The sequence below is a fragment of the Gamsiella multidivaricata genome, assembly GCF_025024155.1.
Source record: "Gamsiella multidivaricata strain RSA 2152 chromosome Unknown BC939scaffold_35, whole genome shotgun sequence".
In the NCBI taxonomy this organism is placed as follows: domain Eukaryota; kingdom Fungi; phylum Mortierellomycota; class Mortierellomycetes; order Mortierellales; family Mortierellaceae; genus Gamsiella; species Gamsiella multidivaricata.
The window spans coordinates 49,086-69,994 of record NW_026251743.1 but is presented as its reverse complement, the minus strand read 5'-3'; the positions used below and the strand labels follow the sequence as shown (position 1 = coordinate 69,994).

The window sequence follows — 20,909 nt, the reverse complement described above, 5'->3', positions numbered from 1 at the left end:
TCAGCAGCCTCTGGTTGACCATCCATTGGCGTGGAGAAGCTTCATGAGAGAGCCATCTATTCTGCAGTTTTTAGCGGAGCGTGTCCACCAGGAGCCTGTCTTCAAACAACAACTGCTTGCGATGATTGAACACTCGAAAGCCGATAAAGAGGTGCGCAAAGCAGCGGCGAATGCAATCACGATATTGATCAGAGCCGGGATACGGTTTAACGGGGCGGATTTGAAGGGCATCCAGATTCCAGGGGCGGACCTGAGTTATGGCCAATTCGATTCTGCTCAACTACAAGGGGCGGACTTGAGAAAGGCCAATCTTCGCGGTATTTGGCTACATCAGGCCAATTTGAGCAGCGCGCAAATGGCAGGCGTACAGTTTGGCGAATGGCCTTACCTTAAAGAAGATGACACGGTACAATCCTGCGTATATTCGCCGGATGGAAATTCCTGTGCCGTGGGCATCTACGACGGCACGATCAGCGTGTATGACACCACGACTTGGACAAAAACCCACACTTTTAACGGTCATACCGACAAAGTCAGGAGCGTGGTATTTTCGCCCAACGGTCAGCAGATTGCCTCCTGCAGTAGCGACAAGACAGTGCGGCTGTGGGACGCGCAAACCGGTGCACCTGCTCCCATCCTAACCGGCCATACCGATTGCGTATGGGGCGTGGCGTATTCACCCAGCGGCCAGCAGATTGCCTCCTGCAGTGACGACAACACGGTGCGGCTGTGGAACGTGCAAACAGGGGTACCCGGTCTCATCCTAGCCGGTCATAACGACAGTGTTAATAGCGTGGCGTATTCACCCAGCGGCCAACAGATTGCCTCCTGCAGTAACGACAACACGGTACGGCTGTGGGACGCGCAAACCGGCGCACCCGGCCCCATCCTAAGCGGCCATACTGATTGCGTATTGGGCGTGGCGTATTCGCCCAGGGGCCAGCAGATTGCCTCCTGCGGTTTCGACAAGACGGTGCGGTTATGGGACGCGCAAACCGGGGCACCCGGTCTCACCTTAACCGACCATACCGACATTGTTAATAGCGTGGCGTATTCGCCCAATGGTCAACAGATTGCCTCCTGCAGTGAGGACAAAACGGTGCGGCTATGGGACGTGCAAACCGGCGCACCTGGTCCCACCCTAACCGGCCATACCAGTTGGGTATTGGGCGTGTCGTATTCCCCCAGCGGTCAGCAGATTGCCTCCTGCGGTGAGGACAAGACAGTGCGGCTGTGGGACGTGCAAACCGGCGCACCCGGTCCTATCCTAAGCGGTCATGCCGGCTGGGTATATCGCGTGGCATGTTCACCCAGCGGCCGGCAGGTTGCCTCCTGCGGCGAAGACAAGACGGTACGGCTGTGGGACGTGCAAACCGGCACACCTGGTCCCATCCTAAGCGGCCACACCGGTTGGGTATTGGGCATGGCGTATTCACCCAGCGGCCAACAGATTGCCTCCTGCGGTTTCGATATGACAGTGCGGCTGTGGGACGCGCAAACCGGCACACCCGGTTCCATCCTAAGCGGCCATACTGGCTTTGTCAGGGGTGTGGTATACTCGCCCAGCGGCCAGCAGATTGCCTCCTGCAGTGACGACAACACAGTGCGGCTGTGGGACGCTCAAACCGGTGCTCCCGGTCTCACCCTAACCGGCCATACCGAATCCGTATGGGGCGTGGAGTATTCTCCCAGCGGCCAGCAGGTTGCCTCCTGCAGCAGTGATAATACGGTGCGGCTGTGGGACGTGCAAACAGGGGTACCCGACCCCATCCTAAGCGGCCATACCGACATTGTTAATAGCGTGGCATATTCGCCCAACGGCCAGCAGATTGCCTCCTGCAGTGACGACAAGACGGTGCGGCTATGGGACGCACAAATCGACGCACCCGGTCCCATCCTAACAGGCCATACCGACAGTGTCAGTATCGTGGCGTATTCACCCAGCGGCCAGCAGATTGCCTCCTGCAGTCGCGACCAGACGGTGCGGCTATGGGACGCGCAAACCGGCACACCTGGTCCCATTCTAAGCGGCCATACCGACGATGTTAATAGCGTGGCATATTCGCCCAGTGGCCAGCAGATTGCCTCCTGCAGTAGCGACAAAACAGTGCGATTGTGGGATGTGAATTCGGGTCAATGCTTGGCAATTGTCGAAGGTTTCCAAGAATTAGTCACAAGCATCGCCTGGAGCACGATTCCCAATGGCCTCTATTTCGTAACCGGCAGTTACGATATGTCTGTTCGCATGTGGCGAGCCACAGAAGAGGAAGATCACTTTCAGGTGCGTTTACATTGGAGTTCGATGGATGGCAGACTTGTTGTGTCGAATGCCTCTATCCAAGACGCGCAGGGCTTGAACAGGATCAATATGCGGCTATTAGAGCAGCGCGGCGCTGTGGGCAAGCCGATTCCACCGAGTTTCCGCGAGGCAAGCAGGAAGCTTATCAGCATGGCGTCCGTGGCATCTAAACTCAAGTTGCCGTCAAACCACGACACATTGAATACCATTCTCACTACAGACTCTCCCACTGTACAGTCAGCAAAGCCGGTCGATTCTGTGGATGTCACTTAGTTTGCTTGAGGTGAATGTAATGCGGTTCCGAGTGCAGTAACTGCTTGGTGCGACCATCCGTCTCCCTCTCCCTCCTTATTTCTTAACAAACTGGCAGTTCCTCCCGAATGCTGTTCTCGACCCACATACTTCTTCTGTTGTTTGATTGATTGCTGTTTATTATTAAAACGATGAGAAGGGACAGATGTATGTACAAAGCTCAACGCAAAGCTAACGAAGCAGAAAGAGATGTGAGAGAGAGAGAGAGAGAGAGAGAGAGAGAGACCACTGTTGTCCTGTGCCTCGCTCCTCCCCTCATCAGTTTCTACAGACAAATTAAAATAAACGGTCCTAGGTGGTACCATTTTTCCCCCCTCTTTCCTACCTCAAAAGCACGCCGCTCCCCTCTATGCGTCCTTGGTCGCAGAGTTCTTGGCCGCCAACAGCGCACAAAGACCCGCACCAACGCCACTTCCGTCCTGTGCAAGTCCCAAGGAGACGTTCTTACGCACCTCCTCTCCAAAGACTTCCTCCAATCCATCCATAATGTCCGTATCAAAGCTCGGGTAGTACTCAAACAAACTGCCGTCGATACCGATCGCAGACTTGTGTTTCCATGCTCCTGTGTGCTCCAAAATACCTGCCAGGGCCGCAGCACTCAAACGGGCCGCACGCTTGCCGACCAGCTCAACCACCGTCTTGACGATCTGGCGATCATTCAGCGTCGTCGAGGGGAAGCTGAGTGTGCTCTCGAGGATCTTGCGGGTCTCGTGAAGCGTGGGAGAGTGGTCAGCCTCGATCGACGACATGTACGCGGTCTCGAATGTCCACATCTGGTTCAGGTCCGCACTGACGTTGCCCTCGAACAACAGGCGACGGTCGATCAGGTTGAGCAGGATGTTGCGCGTGATCTCGCCAAGATACATGCCCGCAATCATCTTTTCAAAGATTTGCTTATTGGGGTTCTATTTCAGAAAAACGAAAAGACCGTCGGTCGTAGGTCAATGTGGGTTAATTCAAAGACTTTAACTCAAATGCGATGGGGACCAAAAATAAAAAATAAAAAATAAAAAATAAAAAATAAAAAATAAAAAATAAAAAATAAAAAATAAAAAGAAAGAAAAGATAAGCGCACTTACGACAGACTTTCTGTCCATCTTGTTATCGAACATGGTCAAGGGCAGGATCACGCGCTCCTTATCGAACGCGCCAAACTCCATGTTGACGATCATCTCATCTGCAGTGGTCTTTCCCTTCCATTTTTCAATGTTCGAGATCTTTTCGATGTAGGCGCCGTTGCATCCAGTTCCGAGAATACTAAATGTGTAAATTCACACAATATAAACCGATCAGCATCTCTTTTCGCACCAGGTTACACGGGACAGATACGATAAGGTTACTTACACTCCCATGATCGTCTCGGGATGGTTGTAGGCATAAGCCAAGAGCGTTCCGACCGTGTCGTTGACCAACGCAGCTAATTATTATCATCATCAAATATATTTTTAGTTCCATCAACCGTAAATGAAAATGAGCAAATAAGATCCTAATTGGGTTTGTCAAAGCTCTTCCTTACCAACACGGACAGGAGTATGGCGTCTGTTGAACGCATCTTGCAAGAGCGCGACGGGGTCCTTGCCGACCATACCGGAGGCATTGAAGCCCTTGGTCCAGGTGATCAATGTACCGCGGTTGATGGCGGTCTGCAGGACTGGGAATGAGAAGGTGAATCCGAGCTCGATCTGGGCGTCGCCGCGGACAACGATCTGGTGCTCATCCACTGGAAACAAAGGCAGATACGACGATTAAGGAAATTAATCATGACGTGGTAAGGAGAGGAAGCGAGGTTAGACCTGGTGATGATGGATGCAAACAACGAACGAGCCTAGAGGTACCAAAGCGAGACACATCATGGGAGCTGTTCTTTTTTTTTTTTTGGCTGTCGAAATCGGTTGAACCGTTTTCAGCACAAAAAAAAAGGACAGGCGGGATGAAAGATATTGAAGCGGAGTATGGTTTCCGGACTTACAGAACGAGTCGACACAGACGGCCATAAAGTCTAGAAACACATAGAGAATATAGCAAGTGTTAGAATCAAGCACTACAAGCCGATCCTGCCCATCTCCGGAGACACCTCACGAGCGAATGAACGGGCTGGCCGGAACATGTCCCAGTCGCACGCGTCAACGGGGACCATCATGATGGTCTCCTCTGAAGCCGTTGCCATCTCACTCGTCATCACACCTTACTTCTGCTCGCCGGGGCATTGAAACCTTGTGTTGTTTTTTTTATACATAGACATGGCTACATAGCATACTTCCTCCCCTCTCTGCCCCAGTCACCGCACCTCCATATCATATCGTATCATGTCGTATCATATCGCACTATTCCATATCGTCGAAAACAAAAACAAAACAAATCAAACGACTTACCAAACAACGACTTTGCGTCGCCAACCTTGAGCTTCTCGTCGATCCGGTACTTTGTCTGGCGGGTCGTAATCTCCCCGCCTCCGTTGAGGTGCACAGAGACCACACGCAGGTTCGTGCCACCGACGTCCAAGGCCAGATAAGAGCCCACCTCTACAAAGATGCACGCACGTACGCATGATAACAAAATGGAATCAACAAGAATTGATTAGAGGGACAAACAAAAAAATTGTGGGGAGAAAGATTTGTTAGAAAACAACAATAAACATAAAGGGAAACATCGAGATAAGCACATCTAAAACGAACCCAACACACATCATTAAAGATCGAGTTTAAAAAAGAAAAATGAAAATCATGCAGGACATGGCTCTGGTGGTGGTGGTAGTGGTGGTGATAGAATGGGAAGGGATTGTCCAGACAAACAATCCACGGATACAGAGCTGCGTTTTCTCTCCCCGCCCCTCCACACCACATACACACATATACACACACGCACAAACAAATGCGGCCGATCTACAGCTAGCGCACAAACCATCGATGCAAAGATGATGACAATAAGATGGAAATAAAAAAAATGAATCCCTGCCGTCATCTCTTCGTAGCTCTCTAATTAACCAACCCAAGTCGATGCGACCATAGAATCTCAAGAATCTTTTGGAAAGAAAATAAAATCTGTTCACATTACCAGTGCCATCAAGCCGACCCACGACATAGGACGAGATCATCGCCAGGGTCTCGCCATCCTTCTTCAGACCCTTCTTCATGCCCTCCATAAAGTTCTTCTGGATGCTCTTGAGGAGTTCCGGCGTGACGGTGAACTCCTCGACCAAGGCTGCGACCGCGTTCTTCTGCTTCTCGGACGTGTACTCGATATTGGCTGGGTCCAGGTGTGCCCTAGCCGCCTTTGGGATGATCTTGCTTGCAATTGGAGTGGACGACATCTTTTTTGTGTTTGATGCTTGGTTATGTGGGAAGGGTAATGAAAGAATGAAAGAGGACGAGTGATAGAGAGGAGAGGATCGGCAGTGTGAATTGTGAAGATATAAGGGAAAGAGAAAGAGAAGGAGGAAGAGGAAGAAAGAAAAAGAGAGACGAGAGGAGATTACAGCGCGACAAGAAAGAAAGAAGAAAAAACTCCCCCTCACACATGGGTTCGTTACCATGCGTGACTTGAAGAACGAGGGCCTATTTTTCATAACGGCCATCACATCCTATAAAACTTGGGTTTCGTTCATTCAAATGTCTCATGGTATGCAAAAGAAAAAAAAAAAGGCAAGTCATTCATCCATCCATCCATTCATCCATCCATCCATTCATCCATCCATCCATTCATCCATCCATCCATTCATCCATCCATCCATTCATCCATCCATCCATTCATCCATCCATCCATTCATCCATCCATCCATTCATCCATCCATCCATCGATCGATTCCAACGGTCCATGGACATGAAACGGCGATTCCATCTTTCCATCTCATCCTTGCTGTGCATTCGTTTTCGTTTTATTATTTGTATAAGCTTTTTTTCATAATATCCGCTACGGATGCGTGTGGGCGGGCCCGCAGAGTGCTGTCTCCACAGCTGTGTGCTAGAGCCATATAGTTTCCGCGTCTCTGATTCGTTGGACGCGATTATTGGTCAATGGCGCGCGGGGTTCGGGCTCAGTTGATGCTGATAACTCCTTCCCTTGGACGTCCTTTGCGAATACCACGAAACTGTGCATATGCTTTGTTGTAATGGTAATAGTATTTTTTTACGGTTTGTATGGATCGTATTACACTACTGGTGCTTGGACTATATGGCACCTGGGTACTGTCTTGACTAAGTCGATGATCTCGATGGTATCTTTGTTGTACGTCTCCCTCTCTTCTCCTCCACTCTCTCTTCCTCCTCAGAATCGAGCCACCTGCTCATCCGCCTCGATCGGGCTCGTCATCGCCGAGCTATTCTGTCGACTCATCCGCTTCTCCTTCCTCTTCTCGTTGCTGTTCTTCATGATCTTGCCAATCTTCTTCAACACACTGGGCCGGCGCTTGTTCTGGAACTTGCCTCCCTCGACCTCGTTGAGTCCAACCCCGCTGTTCTTATCACTCGAACCCAAAGATGCAGTCTCGCTAGCACCTCCGACCGTGCTGCCCGCAGTCGATGAGCGACCAGCCTTGGTCAAGAAATGGCTAGGGGAACTCGTGCTGGCACTGGCGTCGTTCTGGTGCAGTGTCGGTGATTGCGCCCAGTTCGCCGATGGCGAAGGCTGTCCAGGGATCTTGATCGCCAAGGACTCTGGAACGTCCACGGGGGCACTGCTATCGAACGGCATGACGGCCGTCTTCAGCTCCTGAGGCTCCTCCATCAAGGCATGCAAATTGTTGGGCTCGTCATCATCGTCGTTGTCGTCGTCGCTCATGACCGTCTCATGGAAATCGACCTGCAGGTCCTTGGGCGAAGTCTGCAGCGCAATAGCCGCAATCGCATTGTCTGGTTTCGTAGTAGACATCTCTGGCTGGTTGACTGTAGGCTCCTCAGCAATCTTCAGGGATTCGACCTTGGACTGGGTGGAACTCGTCGTGTTGTTGGTACGGATGTTCTTCGCAAGACGACCCAGACGTCCAAGCAACGGCGATGACGGACCGTTCGAAGACGAACGGGTGACATTCGAGGTCGAAGACGAGCGCTTGGCCAGCTTGGCAAACTTGCCGACCCGGCTGGTGGCGGGGGAGGAGCTGGCCGATGAAGACTTGTTGTTCTTCCCTGCTCCGGGCACTGCCAACGATGACTCCTCTTGGACAGTATCCCGGGGAACCTGCCGATCGATAATTGTCTCCTGAACCACCTCTTCAATCCGTGGTACTTGCGCACTGGAGCCCTCGACGATGGTGATCTCCTCGATAATGGTCGAGGTCACCTCTTCCTCCGCAGCCTTGCTCTTGTTCTCGGCCTCGCCCAATGCAGACAGATGGTGGTCTGTTGAACTGCTGGCGCCGGCGTGGACGCTGTGGTCTCCCTTGAAGTCTTCGGTGATATGTGCGGGTGCGCTGTGGTCGGTGTCATGGTAGTCCTGTCCAAATCCAGGACCGTCTTCGTCCGTGGGGGTGACTACGAGGGCATGGTAGTCTGTGGCGTTGTTGTTCTTGAGGGGATGGAAGCAGAGACCTAAGGATTAAGTAACAAACAGGGTTAGTTTCGAAGAAAGGGGGAGGGGCGGTAGTACGGACACAGATGCGAACGTGAGGCTGGACGGGGATAAAGCACCGTCAGCTGTGGCTGTCTGTGTCTGCGCACTAAAGAAGAGTATCATCTAGACTGCGCCGGAGGAGGAACGCCAAGACAGAGTGGTGGTGCCGAATGAAAAAAAAGGGGGGGAGGACGACAGACAACAAAGAACCCTCATCCTGACGACGACATGGACAGCTGTCCGAAGGAATAGAACGAGCATGCAATCCAAAGAAGGAAGCGAACGAAAACATGAGGACAGGGGGACTCGGTCGACTAACGTAACGTGGACGATGCAGGAAGTAGGAAGCAGTATCCAATCCAACATACAAACACGAATGTATCCAATTATCCACACCTCAACAACATGCGCTTAGACAATGTCCATGGAGGGATAGCATTTTGTATGCAATGCAAGGAAAAAAAAAACAGCCTCGCCCTCAATCGATATGGGCATAAATGGAAGGGGGGACAAATGTAACCACGCCTACAGCGCCCACGCTATCGCAACCGACTGTAATTCCTTTTAACGCCCACCCACATAATCAGCTGCATGGTATGCGAGTATGCGGGTATACGAGAGACAGACAGAGAGAATAGATGGTGCATGCATGTCTGTCGCCACCACGTCCATTGCAGGACTGTCACAACACCAGTGGAAAGATAGATGGATGCTGCATGAACCCCCCCCCCCCACCGAGATCGGGAATATAACGAACATTGGCAGAGGGAGGGAGAAAGGGAGATGGAGAGGACGTGGTGTAGGTTGTGGGGTGGGATAGGGATAGATACAGCTGCACATGTCGCCATAGGTCAACGGGACTGGACAGATGGTTGGATAGGAAATAGATTTGAGGGTGCTTACCGCAGGAGATCTTCTGGAAGGCCAGGGAGAGCCGGCTGGGTTTAGCAGGAGCGGTGGTAGCGGCCGCTTCTGGTTCCGTCGACGTAGACGTCGCTTTGAGATGCTCTTCGTGTGATTCTGATGATGATGGTTCTGATGATGGTTCGAGCGCGGGCTCAGGCGCGATGGTGGCACCCTCGGGCACAAGAGCATCCGTCGCCGGCTCTTGTTGTGGTTGCTGTGACGGTACCTCTTCGATGTGGGACTCGGATTTGGACATGGTGATTGGGTGGTATGTGTTCCTGGTGCTGTGCTGTCAGAGTCGTGCTTCTAACCTTATGTCCTACAATGTGGTGCGCCAGAAGTGGTTCCACGGACCAAAAAAAGAAAAAAAGAGAAAGAATGGTAAAGGTAAGCTTTTCTTTCCTTAAACAAAAGCGAACTTGCTATGGTTGGATGGGGAAGAGAGAGACAAAAGAGAGAGATGACATGATGGCCATTGGGCATTGCAGCAGAAGCCAGAGAGTTTGAACCGTGTTCCTTTGTTGTTTGTTGTTCTCCAACAATAAAAAGTTCAAAAAACCAGCGCAGCAGAATCAAGAATGCAAAAAAAAGGGAATGCGTAAAACAACAGGAGGCTCAGGGTTGACACGCACGGAGGGCGTGGGACCTAGGATGGAGAACTGCGGCAGCGCAAGGTGAAGGAGTCGATGAAGGGATAGAAGGACGAAGATTTCCTTTAAAGGACGAGGCGCCAGGTCGATAGACAGCGATGGCCCGCCTTCATCCTCGCCGAACCAGAAACGTAGTTGTGATTCCCTCTTCAGGCATGGGCTGGAATGGAAATGGGGAATGACACTGGGCGTGGAGAACGAGGGGGAGACTGGAGGACCGTGTGAGCAAATGCTCTCTCCTATTTGGGTATTCAGATGTGTCCCTTGCCAGATTCTGTGCTGTGCCCAAAAAGATGGTCCCTGTGGTGACTGGGGCCCATCGGTTGGGGTTGGATTGGACCTGGATTTTTGATCGACACAACAGACAACCCAGCACACCATTGCACACGCGAATAACGACCAATTGGACCCCCCCCCCCCCCCCCAAGGAAAAGGGAAATAGCATAGCGAGAGGGATAGAGTGAGAGAACGTAATTCCACTTCAGTGCTCGAACGTGTAGATGCCTTGCCTCGTTATTTTGTATCTCAAAATACAATTGCTACGATGGGGGATGGTGGTGGTTGCTTCTTGTGAGAATATGATACAGTAGTACGGAAGAATGGGTATGCCGGTAGTGTGTAGAAGGAGGGCGTTCAGTTTCGAGGAGCAAGACAGATGGGTTGGGCTGAACTGAGAAGGAGGATAATGAGGACTGAAGTAAAAAGAGAGACGAAACGAGAGGCGAGGGGTGGATGATCGAGGGGATTTATATGCGACGAGTTCAAAAAAAAAAAAAGGGGGACTTCCTCCTCGCAAGCAAGTGAAAAAGAACGTGTATTTGTTTTTCCAAACTGCCCAAGGTGTCAATTGAAAGTGTGCAACTCAGTGAGGGTGTATCCATGGTGAGTGCTGAACCACGCATTTTTACAAACATGTCGCACCTCATTCAATAAGCATGCATGCACATACATACTCGGTATCCACATACCGCATTCGCGAAACAAAAAAAAAAAAAAAAAAAAAAAAAAAAAACACTAAAGAGCCGCATGAACAGTGAGAACGAGAAAAGGTCGTAACAGGAACAAGCGGACATCCGAAGCAAAAAGCATGTGTCCACTCTTCGCATCACAATACTAGTCTACCCATTCCTAGGATATCGTCCAGTGGACGTGGACAAAAAAAAACATCTGGCAGCTAGGTTGTCTCCATCTGTCGTCTGCTGCTTTGTTTTGTGTCCCACCACCCTGCTGAACTGTGGTAGATTTTGATCAACTGCAGACCTGCACCATCGATACCACGTCCCCACGTCCTCGCAACTGCTATTGATTCTGGGATGCACCTATCCCTTGACTATGTATCCAGTGTATATTTGAATCGAGGGCTCAAATCATTCCTTCGCAGCTGTCAGTACATCTCTCGCTCTCTCTCTCTTATTTATCACACCAAACAACAACAAAATGAAATAAACACAAAAAAGAGGGTCGCCAAGAGGCGGGAACTCGTCAGAGACACCGGTGAAAGTGGTGTCAAAGCACCTGATAGTGAAAGAAGGGCAGAGAGGGAGAAGGGTCCTCGGATGAGCTACTGTGAGCCATTATGATGGTGGTGGTGACGATGATGATAATAATAATAAACAGGATAACACCGTATCCAAGATGACCCGGGTCTACGAAGAGACCAAGGGCAGTAATAAGGCCCCAATATAACGATAGACCTGCCCTCGAACCGCACTCGTCCCTCTACGAATCCACCAAAGACATATGCGAGGTCATGAGTCGACGGATATGGCTCTAGGACGTTTCAGGAGGGAACTACTTCATACGAACGACCCTCTTCAAACGGGACGTGGGAGAGCTGGCCTTAGTTTTTTTGTCCCCGAAATTATTTATTTCTGATTACAGAATATGTACGACCCAGCTTACACTCCCCCCTGTCGCTTTCCCCCTCCTCCTCATTCTTGGCGTAATAATAATAAGAATATGTATTTATATTGTAGAAGAGAGAACACACGACAACAGGGTCTTGCTCCAGCTTCCCTATCTGATACAGTCGATGGCAACACAAAGAAAACAAATACATAAACAAAACATAATCTGAGGGGAGTAACGCTACACAAGAAGTTGACGCGATTCACCTGTCTGAAGCGTGATACAAAAGGGCGGAAAAATAAGGACCATTTAGTGTGCTGCGTGGTTGCGAAGGCTCTTTGATTTTGAACTCAATCCATCTTTTTTTTTTCTATACCAATTCGACTACTGTACGATCATCTTACATGTAGATGGAATGGCAGTTGGGATCTTTTCCAGACTTGTCCCATGCGTTCAACTCGCGATCCCACTGGCAATGGGATTGGTCACCAGACGAAATAACCATTGATTCGTCTACATCTTCCCTTGGACATGCCACTACTCGCGGCCCCCCCCCCCCTCCCCCCTCTTCCCAATATCGGCAAGCAAAACAAGGCGGGGAGCCATCATGTTTCTATTAGATGTCGTCTTTGGGTTATACCATGCTGGAAAGAAAATAATAATAATGATAATATAAAAACCGCATGCTAGCATTGGGCTTTGGTCAGCAGGTGGCTTCGACTGCATACAATGGTAGAGACACAGAGGCAGGTTGTATGCGTGGGCGACGGATCGGAAATAATCCTGCTTTGCCCTGTGCTATCATCCTTATTTCTGTCCCCTTGCCGTAGAAGATGACAAACATGACCAAGGAACAAAAAAAAAAAGAAAAAAGAAAAAGCGTTCCAGTCCCCCTTTGTGAATCAAGTATACTACTCTGTAAACCAAATGAGAAGCCATTGCGGCACATGCATGGATTGTAGACTACGATCGAAGTGTTTTTTTTTCTGCGCGTGGAGGCATATATGGTTGACATGCATTGCATAGCAAAGAAGAGGAGAGGAGACAATGTGATCACTTTTTTTTTCCCTTGTGTAGCCCACGCTCCTTCTGGTAATCCGCCGCGATGGGTAAAGAAGACCCTTGATTGATCTCCTTGTTTTCCAATGCCCTGGAGTGAATAGACCTGCAGGAACTCACGCTAGAATAGTTTCTATTTTTCAATGCTCCGAATGAAGTGATCCGGTGATAAAGCATTGGGTGTTACTTAGCATTATGGAAGATTAGGGCGAAGACAGGAAGCCAGAAAGTCAGAAAGACAGGATGTCAAAAAAAAAAACCGCGAGCGGGAAAAGCATAAAAATACATGCGGAGTGACAGCACTGTTTTGTGAAAATGAGAGGACACGCCCTTATAGCCCAGCAGCAACCTTGCGTGGATAAACGAACCTTGGTGAGGGGGGAGGGGCGGGACTAAGGTTTGGAGCACATGAGAGATCAATTGAAAGTCCTCCTCCGCCTTTTCAGCCTTTGTGTATCCGTCCCTGCCGAGCAAAAAGAGGTAAAGAGACTGAGGAGCATTGTAGGAGGAGTCGAGGCGCGTCATTCTGCGGGCGCGCACATGAGATGGTAGCCATCAATGAGCGGGATGCTGAAATACAGCCCGATGGCTACTTACATAGACATGGTTAAGGGAAATTATATCGATGCAACCACCACAAAGCACACTTTTGGTTCCCTCCTCTTGGAGTTTATTGTGGACTAGAGCCATTGGAGGGGTTCAAGTTCGTTTCTCGCGTTGCCTATTGTGTATGCCCTCCTCCCTGCAGACTAACTGAAGGTGATCCTTCTCTGTGTCTTCCTCCCCCCCCCTGATTCCGCCGCTCTTCTGTTATAGCTGCAGGCACAAAAACATATGCAGCATATAAAAATAATGGACGTCCAAGGGTTGGATAGAGGGTCCTCGGGAACAAACACACAGACGTCAAACAGCAACTATTTCGATGATCGGCCAAAATAAACAACAACCCTCTTTTTTTTTCCCCTTTCCTTCCTTTTTGTTTGAGTTCTCTTCCTCTATGGCTCATGGGTGACTAACAATGGCTCATGACTGACCAAGCAGACGTCGAAGGGCTCCTTTACAAAACAAGAGAAAAAGAGAGAGACGCCGTTGAAAAAGGTATCTACCTAAACATACACCATGTACACTTGGTGCCCAACTAACGCAAGCACCGCATGATGCAGCTGGTATAGGTTTTATGGCATGCGGAGACGAGAGAGCAACAAACAAAATGATGACATGATCAAACCTTGGTGACAAATCCTAGAATCCCACGTTTTTTAGGTCCTGAAGACAGAAAGTGCACTTCACTCTCTCTACCCCTGAATGGATAGACCGAATGCGTAGGTTTCCTTTAAGGTTTCGGTGTGGTGTAAAGCAACCATAAAACAACAATCCGCGCTGTGTTTCCCATCGTCAAATAACCCTTTTTTTTTTTTCTCCCGAGACCATGCAAGTCAGATAGATATCTAGTGAACCATAAAGATCCGGAGTCTCTCCCCGGAGGCTTTATTAGGCCATATATGTTTCTAGATGTGCTTCGGCAAGCATGGTTTTATAGAAAGCATACTACAGATGGTACGAAAGTAAACTTAAGGTTATAGCGTCTTTCGGTCTTTGCGCTTTAGTGCAAAACCATGCAGATCTAGCAGGTTGGAATGGTGACCTTCAGCTGCCTGTCGGGGGTCATGATGCCCCACTGGGCCTCACGAGGATTTTGGACGCGCTTCCAGGGTTCATCAAAGGCCTCAAAGTAAAAGTATGGAATGTTGCGTTTGTTGGCCTGACAGACCCAAGTGTCGAGAAATGTCTGCAGATTCTGGATTGAAGGCACAGCAGGTCCTATATCCAATAGAATGCCGCGGTTAAAAAAAACAGATCCTATTTGATTGGTCGCCAACAAAAAACCCCAATTGACTTTTTTTTTTTTTTTTTGGACTCCTTACCCAAGTTTGCAGTGGAAGGCCCACTTGGCCATCCGATCTCCGAGATCACTGCGGATTTTCCTGCGGCTACTTTCACGGTCTCGTTCTTAAAGTTCGTAAATGCCCAGGTCGCAGCCTGATTGACAGCTGTGTAGGCAAAGAAGGGATGAATGTTCGACATCACCCAGTCAACGCTGTTCACAATTTGGTCCGCATTACGGCCCAGATCCGACGAGAACACTGGAATTCGGGCCAAGTGTTGACCCAACGCTACCACATCAGAATTGGGAGACGGTGTAGCTGCATTCGCCCTCGATGCAAGGCCCTGCCGGATAGAATTGATGTAGCCCTCCAGTACCGACGCAGGAACCTGTTCGTTAACGTTATTCTTATCCTCGTTACGGAACAGGACTTCATTACCGACGGATATACCAATGATCCTCGATACCACCTTGGAAATCTTTGCGGAAGCGGCCGCTTTGGGGTCTTGTTGATTCAAATCGCTTGCACCGACGTAACCGGTATCCTTTGTCAGGTCGTTGTCGATGAGGCTCCAAAAGATGTTCTGTTGCTGTTCCCAGTAGGTGCGGTTAGAGTCAACCCAGAGGGTCACGATGATCTGCATGTCTAGCAGTCCCAAATAATCCATGGCCTTCAGGACTGCCTCAGTCTGGTGGCAACCCAAGCCGTACATTCGGACGCGACTGGTTAACTGCGACAGCAACTTCATGTCCTCAATTACATTGCCGAGGTTAACCGAGCAGTCTGGTTCCTGGGCACCTCCAGGAGTGTAGTCGATCCCGTAGAAAACCTTGCCAAGGCGAGGATCCGGAGTGATGGTCTTGTTGACAGCGTACACCTCCTCGATCGGCCGCGGTGGTCCATCAAAGCCCTTCCTTGGACGTTCGCCTTTGGGTAGCGTGCGGAAGATCTCCTCCTTGAAGCAGAACAATAGAACGATGACGAAGGCTACAAAGACTAGAATAACTCCTAGACAGACACATTTCTGAACCTTCTTCCGTTTCCGATTCTCGTTTCGCAGCCAGGGACTCTTTTCATTGTTAAGAGGGTGGTTGACGGATTCGGGGGCGGCGGCTTTAGCGGCGGCAATATCTAGTTCATAATCATCATCAGAGTCCCAGCCAAAAACGGAGGAGGCACGTCGGCGATACTTTTGTTTGAAGATGGATCCAAGTATAGAAGAGTCGCAGCTACCGGTGGATGCGCCTGCTATGACTGGAGGCTCTGCCGCAGTACTCAATGAGGCAGAATTGGAGCCGTCATTTTGGACCGACGCGTACACCAAGGAGGGCTCGGATGAGTCGCGGATCAGGGTTGGGTGGACTTGGGCTACTACAGGATTGATGTACTCGATAGTGCGTGGTGTTTGATTATGGTATTGCTGGAGCTGCTGTTGTACGCAGGGAGTCTGTTTTGGAGAACGCTGTTGAAGGTGTTGATGGGTAGGTTGCTGGATATATTGATAGGAATGGCCCTCTACTGGAAGTTGCATATGTTGTTGATCTCGAATATGTTGCTCCGAGGCGAGGTGTTCTGATTCATACGGATTACATTCACTGGGTTGACCACTGGGCTGACCACTAGATTGACCGCTAGATTGATCATTGGGTTGAGCGTAAGATGGCATTGATTCATTCAAGTACTCTTGCTGCTGTTTCTCCTGTTGGTGTGGTTGTTGCTCCTCTCGTTGCTGTTGTTGCTGCTGCTGCTGGTAGTGATCGTGATCCATGGAATTCAGTGTGATTTGCGTCTGGCGCTTGAGTGGAGACAGTCAGTCGTGGGTAATCGAAAGATACGAACGAGGATGGATACCCGAGTGGGAGGAATGAGCGCCGAATAGAGAGAGAGAAAGAAAGAGAGAGAGAGAGAGAGAGAGAGAGAGAAATAAGTGGTTAAGGGATTAGGAAGAGGATATGTGATAAAAGTAAACGAGATTCTTCCTAGGAAAAAAAAACTTCAAGCGGTTAACTAGTGGACAAAGACGACGTAGCAACGCGCGGATTAAACGCGTCTGTCTCACCCCGGATGAGCGACAAAATTGTTCCGCTCAGATTAGTGCCAGTGGTGGATATGGAGGGTACTACAGCAACCTTGCGCAGCGGACCGGTGCTGACAAGAGTGAGATGGAACAAATCTCGGTTCGGACCTGCAGCCAAGACCGAGGCAGTCAGTCTGCTAGCACCTATATATACAGGTCCAACGAGTGATTTGTCTCCGTTCGGCCCTTGGGATGGTCTCGATTGACTTTTAGGAACATCTCCTTTGCTCCATCCGACATTTGCCTCACTCGCCCCCAGTCCACTCTCGTAGAAAGCTGCTAGGCATGGGCCGAGAAAGGAGGAAAGAGATACAATGGAATGGACTTGAGGTGCACGGTGCAGGACGCGGGTGTCTGGATGGGAAAGAGGCGCACACTTGGACAAAGGAAGGAAATAGTCTATCTGCGATGGTTTGGTCGCACGGCGCCTTGTGTAACCCTGATAGACTTTTGATTCGACACAGTGTGCTGTCGTGTGTTATCCCATCCCATCCCATCCATCTCAGGGGGGGAATGAGCGGTCACGGGGAAGAGCATCCAACGGGAGGAGGGGGATCTTTTACTTCTTCTGACTATCTGCGCTTGAGAAAGAGAAAAAAACGTTATTTCTCCCTTGTCTTCGGATCCAAAGAGTCATCTCTTTCTCTTTCTCTCTTCTCATTCTCCTCCATCAGACATCTACACACACATACACATACTCACACACACATACTCACCTACACATACTCACACATACACACGCTCACATACACACATACACACATACACACATACATCACACCCACACACGCATCCTCTCCCTCCCTCTCTCTCTCTCTCTCTCTCCTCCTCTTTTTCTTCCCCGCGCGCTTCTCTCGCTCCTCTTTAAAGGTACTCGCACCCTCCAGATTCTCATCCTACTATACATCCCCCATGGTTGCACCCCATTGCACCATGTGTTGCAAGGAAGAGAAATAAAAAAGCACACACCGTACACCAACTCTCCGATCCACTTTGCCTTCACCAGCACCAGCACCAGCCCCGCATCTCCCTCGCGCATCCTTTTTCCCTCCTCGTCATTGATCCTTCTGTCCCTGCTTGACGCGCCTTTTCCCTCACACTTCCTACTTTATCACTCTTTCGAACATCGCTTCCTCCTATTGGAGGAAACCCAAACACACACCCTTCCCCTCCCTCATATCCCCCCTCCCGTCTGGCACTGGAGCCCCACACACAGACCTCAAACCCATGCACTTCTCCCTCCTTCCCCCCTTATTGCCCCACACATCGCATCGCACAACAGCCTGTTTCTGGCTGTGTATGTTGCTTCTATTGTATTTGTTGCATTTGTTGTATTTGTTGTATTTTAGATGGGTGTGTCTAGCTTGAGCATACCATAGTGACGCACTCGTCTTGTCCTTGGCAGACGGGGGTGGGGTGGGGGATGCTTAGGGCAGTAGACAGCAGCAGCTATCTGAGGACCATTGTATGTGTGTGTGTTTTTTTTTTTTTTTTTTTTGGGCATAAACCTGCAGAAAGGACTAGAGAGTGCAGAAGAGGTCGAGTCGAGAGGGGAAGCACCGCCATCGCCCCATCCATCCATCTGTCTATCAGCACGTTTTGTTTATCCACGCTTTTGGCTGTCTTGTCCTGTCCTGTCCTATCCTGTCTTGTCTTGTCTTGTCTGCACATCCTTTTCCTTTTTTTCTTTTTTTTTCTCTTTCCTGGACTCGCCTAAATTTTTATCTTTCTTCTCCCCCCCCCCCCCCCCCCCACCCACTCGTCGTCATTCTCTCCGCTCTCTCTCCCCCGGATACCACTGCATCTCAACAGCAATCCCTGCACCGCTCCTCTCTTAAATAAACACACGTAGCACACCCACAGCAGCAACAGCAACAGCAACAGCAACAGCAACAGCCTGTAATAATTCTCTGGATCACCGCTTTCCAGCAGCGTATATTTCCCATATTGCACCCTCATTGGCGGCTAACCAAAAGTCTGTCTCTTCTATCGTCCTGACCAACTTAGCAGAATGAGTAGCAGCTCACACAGCACTCATTCCTCCTCCAATGTGGTCGGCGTCCACTATCGGGTGGGCAAGAAGATTGGCGAGGGCAGCTTCGGTATCATTTACGAAGGCAAGTCTTTTTCTTTTCTTCTCTCTCTCCCGCTCTTTCTTTCTTTTTTTCCGATCAGCACCTGCAGGAATCCTCAGGATCGGTTCATGTACCGCTCTGACTTCATCACCCAACCCTGTGACAGCCAGAGATGAACCTTGCGCTTATAATCCCTCCTTTGTTCCCACAGGCATCAACCTGTTGAATAACCAGCAGGTCGCCATCAAGTTCGAGCCAAGAAAGAGCGATGCCCCACAGCTTCGTGACGAGTACAGGACATACAAAATCCTCGCCGGATCGAGTAAGTAGCCGTTCATCTTTTTTTCCATTCCCGTTGTTATATCCCGAGCCATCAGAGACAAGGAAGGCACCAATGCCCGACCACCGGAGACCACAATATGTATTTCCTTTTTTCATGCATGTTTATTTATTGTTGTTTTGCCTTGTTTTATTTTTGCTTGTCCGTGTATGTGTATATGTATGTGTATGTGTATATGTATGTGTATGTGTATGTGTATGTGCTTGTAATGAGATAAAAAAAAAGACACAGCTTGAAAGCAATGCTGGGTTGTGCGTTTCTCTGGTTTTGTTTCGGGTCAACTTGAGGTGTTTACGGGCAATTGACGAATGACACTATACCAAGGATCAATATGGGTAATAAACGCCATATGCTAACCTGCAGTTCTCTTGCCTGGACCCTTCTGCCTGTCATCAGCGGGTATTCCCAATGCCTATTACTTTGGCCAGGAGGGTCTGCATAACATCCTGTGCATCGACCTCTTGGGGCCGTCTCTCGAAGATCTCTTTGATATGTGTGGGCGCAAATTCACGATCAAGACCGTCGTCATGTTGGCCAAGCAAATGGTGCGGCATCGCTTTTTTCTGCTACCTCGCCATGTTATCTTGTTTTCCCCCCCCCCCCCCCCCCAAAAAAAAAAAAAATCAAACCAATGCTGATATTCTTTCTTCTTGCCGTTATTGCTGATAAATATGCTATGTTTCTAGCTGTACCGTATCCAAACCATCCACGAAAAGAATCTGATCTACAGAGATATCAAACCGGATAACTTTTTGATTGGCAAGCCCCACACTAAGAACGCCAATCTTGTGCATGTCGTCGACTTTGGCATGGCAAAGCAGTATCGCGACCCCAAGACAAAGCAGCATATACCTTACCGCGAGCGAAAGAGTTTGAGCGGAACAGCCAGATACATGAGCATCAACACGCACTTGGGCCGAGGTTCGTGTCCTTATTCTTTCCCAATCTCATTTTGCCAAACTCGAATTGCTGTCTTTACTGACGTCTTCCTCCATTTAAAACAGAACAATCACGACGCGATGATTTGGAAGCCATGGGCCACGTTTTTATGTACTTTTTGAGAGGCGGTCTCCCCTGGCAAGGTTTGAAGGCAGCAACCAACAAGCAAAAGTACGAAAAGATCGGTGAGAAGAAACAATCGACGCCGATCAAGGAGCTTTGCGAAGGATTCCCTGGTATGTGGACAGTTTACTCGATATAAATTCTATTCCATTGTAAGTACTTGATCTTTTTGAAAGAATCTGACCCTGTTTTGTCTCCCTGTTCAACCATTCGATAGAGGAATTTGGTATTTACCTCAACTATGTTCGAAAGCTATCGTTCGAGGAGACACCCGACTACGACTTTTTGAGAGACCTGTTCACAAAGGCGCTGAAGAGCATGAACGAAGTTGAGGATGGGATTTACGACTGGATGCTTTTGAACAATGGCAAGGGCTGGGAATCCGAGATGGACGTAAGTTTCGACCATACATTGTTTGCATGGTATGACAAAGTGTTGTCGCCTTCGAGTTGTTAACCATCTCAACTGTGCTTTCGCTACTCTTCCTTTTTAATAGACATCTATCTATGGCGACAACGGTCACTTGCCGAGTGCATCACAGCAGTACTCGTCTAATCCTCTGCATCCATCAGGTCATCATGACCGCCATGGGTCCCGAGATGTCCATGTGCCGGGACAGCCGCCACGACAGCAAGGCAAACCGCAGCAACCCGCAGCACTGATGCATAGTAACTCCAGACTGAAGCACAAGCAGAGCACTTCGCGTGGTCAGCCAGCTGGAACAACCGATCAGGATTTGCTTCGCGACCACGCGTACAACCGTGCGGCGCCCAACAATGGAAATCTCCGGGCCGAAGATGGTCAGAACGGCGAAGGAAGCCAGAAGAAGCGGGGATTCTGGGACAGGTTGA

General features: G+C 49.6%; 6 protein-coding genes across 6 annotated transcripts; 2 read left to right on the top strand and 4 right to left on the bottom strand.

Annotated features, from left to right (window-relative positions):
- Positions 1 to 2,750: 2,750 nt before the first annotated feature.
- Positions 2,751 to 6,089, bottom strand: BC939DRAFT_452403 (hexokinase-domain-containing protein). The gene is made up of 7 exons (XM_051555802.1): positions 5,666 to 6,089; positions 4,984 to 5,133; positions 4,581 to 4,610; positions 4,128 to 4,331; positions 3,956 to 4,028; positions 3,691 to 3,868; positions 2,751 to 3,516 (listed from the first exon to the last, which is right to left on the bottom strand). The coding sequence occupies exons 1-7, from the start codon at positions 5,919 to 5,921 to the stop codon at positions 2,959 to 2,961; spliced, it is 1,449 nt and encodes a 482-aa protein (XP_051411860.1). The 5' UTR covers positions 5,922 to 6,089; the 3' UTR covers positions 2,751 to 2,958.
- Positions 6,090 to 6,874: 785 nt separating this feature from the next.
- On the bottom strand, positions 6,875 to 9,317 carry BC939DRAFT_477411 (uncharacterized protein; the record flags this gene model as incomplete). The annotated part of the gene is made up of 2 exons (XM_051558671.1): positions 6,875 to 8,133; positions 9,059 to 9,317. The coding sequence occupies 2 exons, from the start codon at positions 9,315 to 9,317 to the stop codon at positions 6,875 to 6,877; spliced, it is 1,518 nt and encodes a 505-aa protein (XP_051411859.1).
- A 1,563-nt stretch (positions 9,318 to 10,880) lies between these two features.
- BC939DRAFT_452399 (uncharacterized protein) lies at positions 10,881 to 11,328 on the top strand. Its single transcript, XM_051555801.1, has one exon. It carries the CDS (start codon positions 11,025 to 11,027, stop codon positions 11,289 to 11,291), a length of 267 nt encoding a protein of 88 aa, XP_051411858.1. The 5' UTR covers positions 10,881 to 11,024; the 3' UTR covers positions 11,292 to 11,328.
- Positions 11,329 to 12,415: 1,087 nt separating this feature from the next.
- BC939DRAFT_452396 (uncharacterized protein) lies at positions 12,416 to 13,578 on the bottom strand. The gene has a single exon (XM_051555800.1). The coding sequence runs from the start codon at positions 13,141 to 13,143 to the stop codon at positions 12,865 to 12,867; it is 279 nt and encodes a 92-aa protein (XP_051411857.1). The 5' UTR covers positions 13,144 to 13,578; the 3' UTR covers positions 12,416 to 12,864.
- A 448-nt stretch (positions 13,579 to 14,026) lies between these two features.
- On the bottom strand, positions 14,027 to 16,229 carry BC939DRAFT_452395 (glycoside hydrolase superfamily). The gene is made up of 2 exons (XM_051555799.1): positions 14,544 to 16,229; positions 14,027 to 14,439 (listed from the first exon to the last, which is right to left on the bottom strand). Exons 1-2 carry the CDS (start codon positions 16,168 to 16,170, stop codon positions 14,243 to 14,245), a joined length of 1,824 nt encoding a protein of 607 aa, XP_051411856.1. The 5' UTR covers positions 16,171 to 16,229; the 3' UTR covers positions 14,027 to 14,242.
- A 2,363-nt stretch (positions 16,230 to 18,592) lies between these two features.
- On the top strand, positions 18,593 to 20,514 carry BC939DRAFT_397525 (kinase-like domain-containing protein; the record flags this gene model as incomplete). Its single annotated transcript, XM_051552360.1, has 6 exons — positions 18,593 to 18,702; positions 18,827 to 18,978; positions 19,393 to 19,541; positions 19,683 to 19,917; positions 20,001 to 20,171; positions 20,276 to 20,514. The coding sequence occupies 6 exons, from the start codon at positions 18,593 to 18,595 to the stop codon at positions 20,512 to 20,514; spliced, it is 1,056 nt and encodes a 351-aa protein (XP_051411855.1).
- Between the last annotated feature and the right edge of the window lie 395 nt (positions 20,515 to 20,909).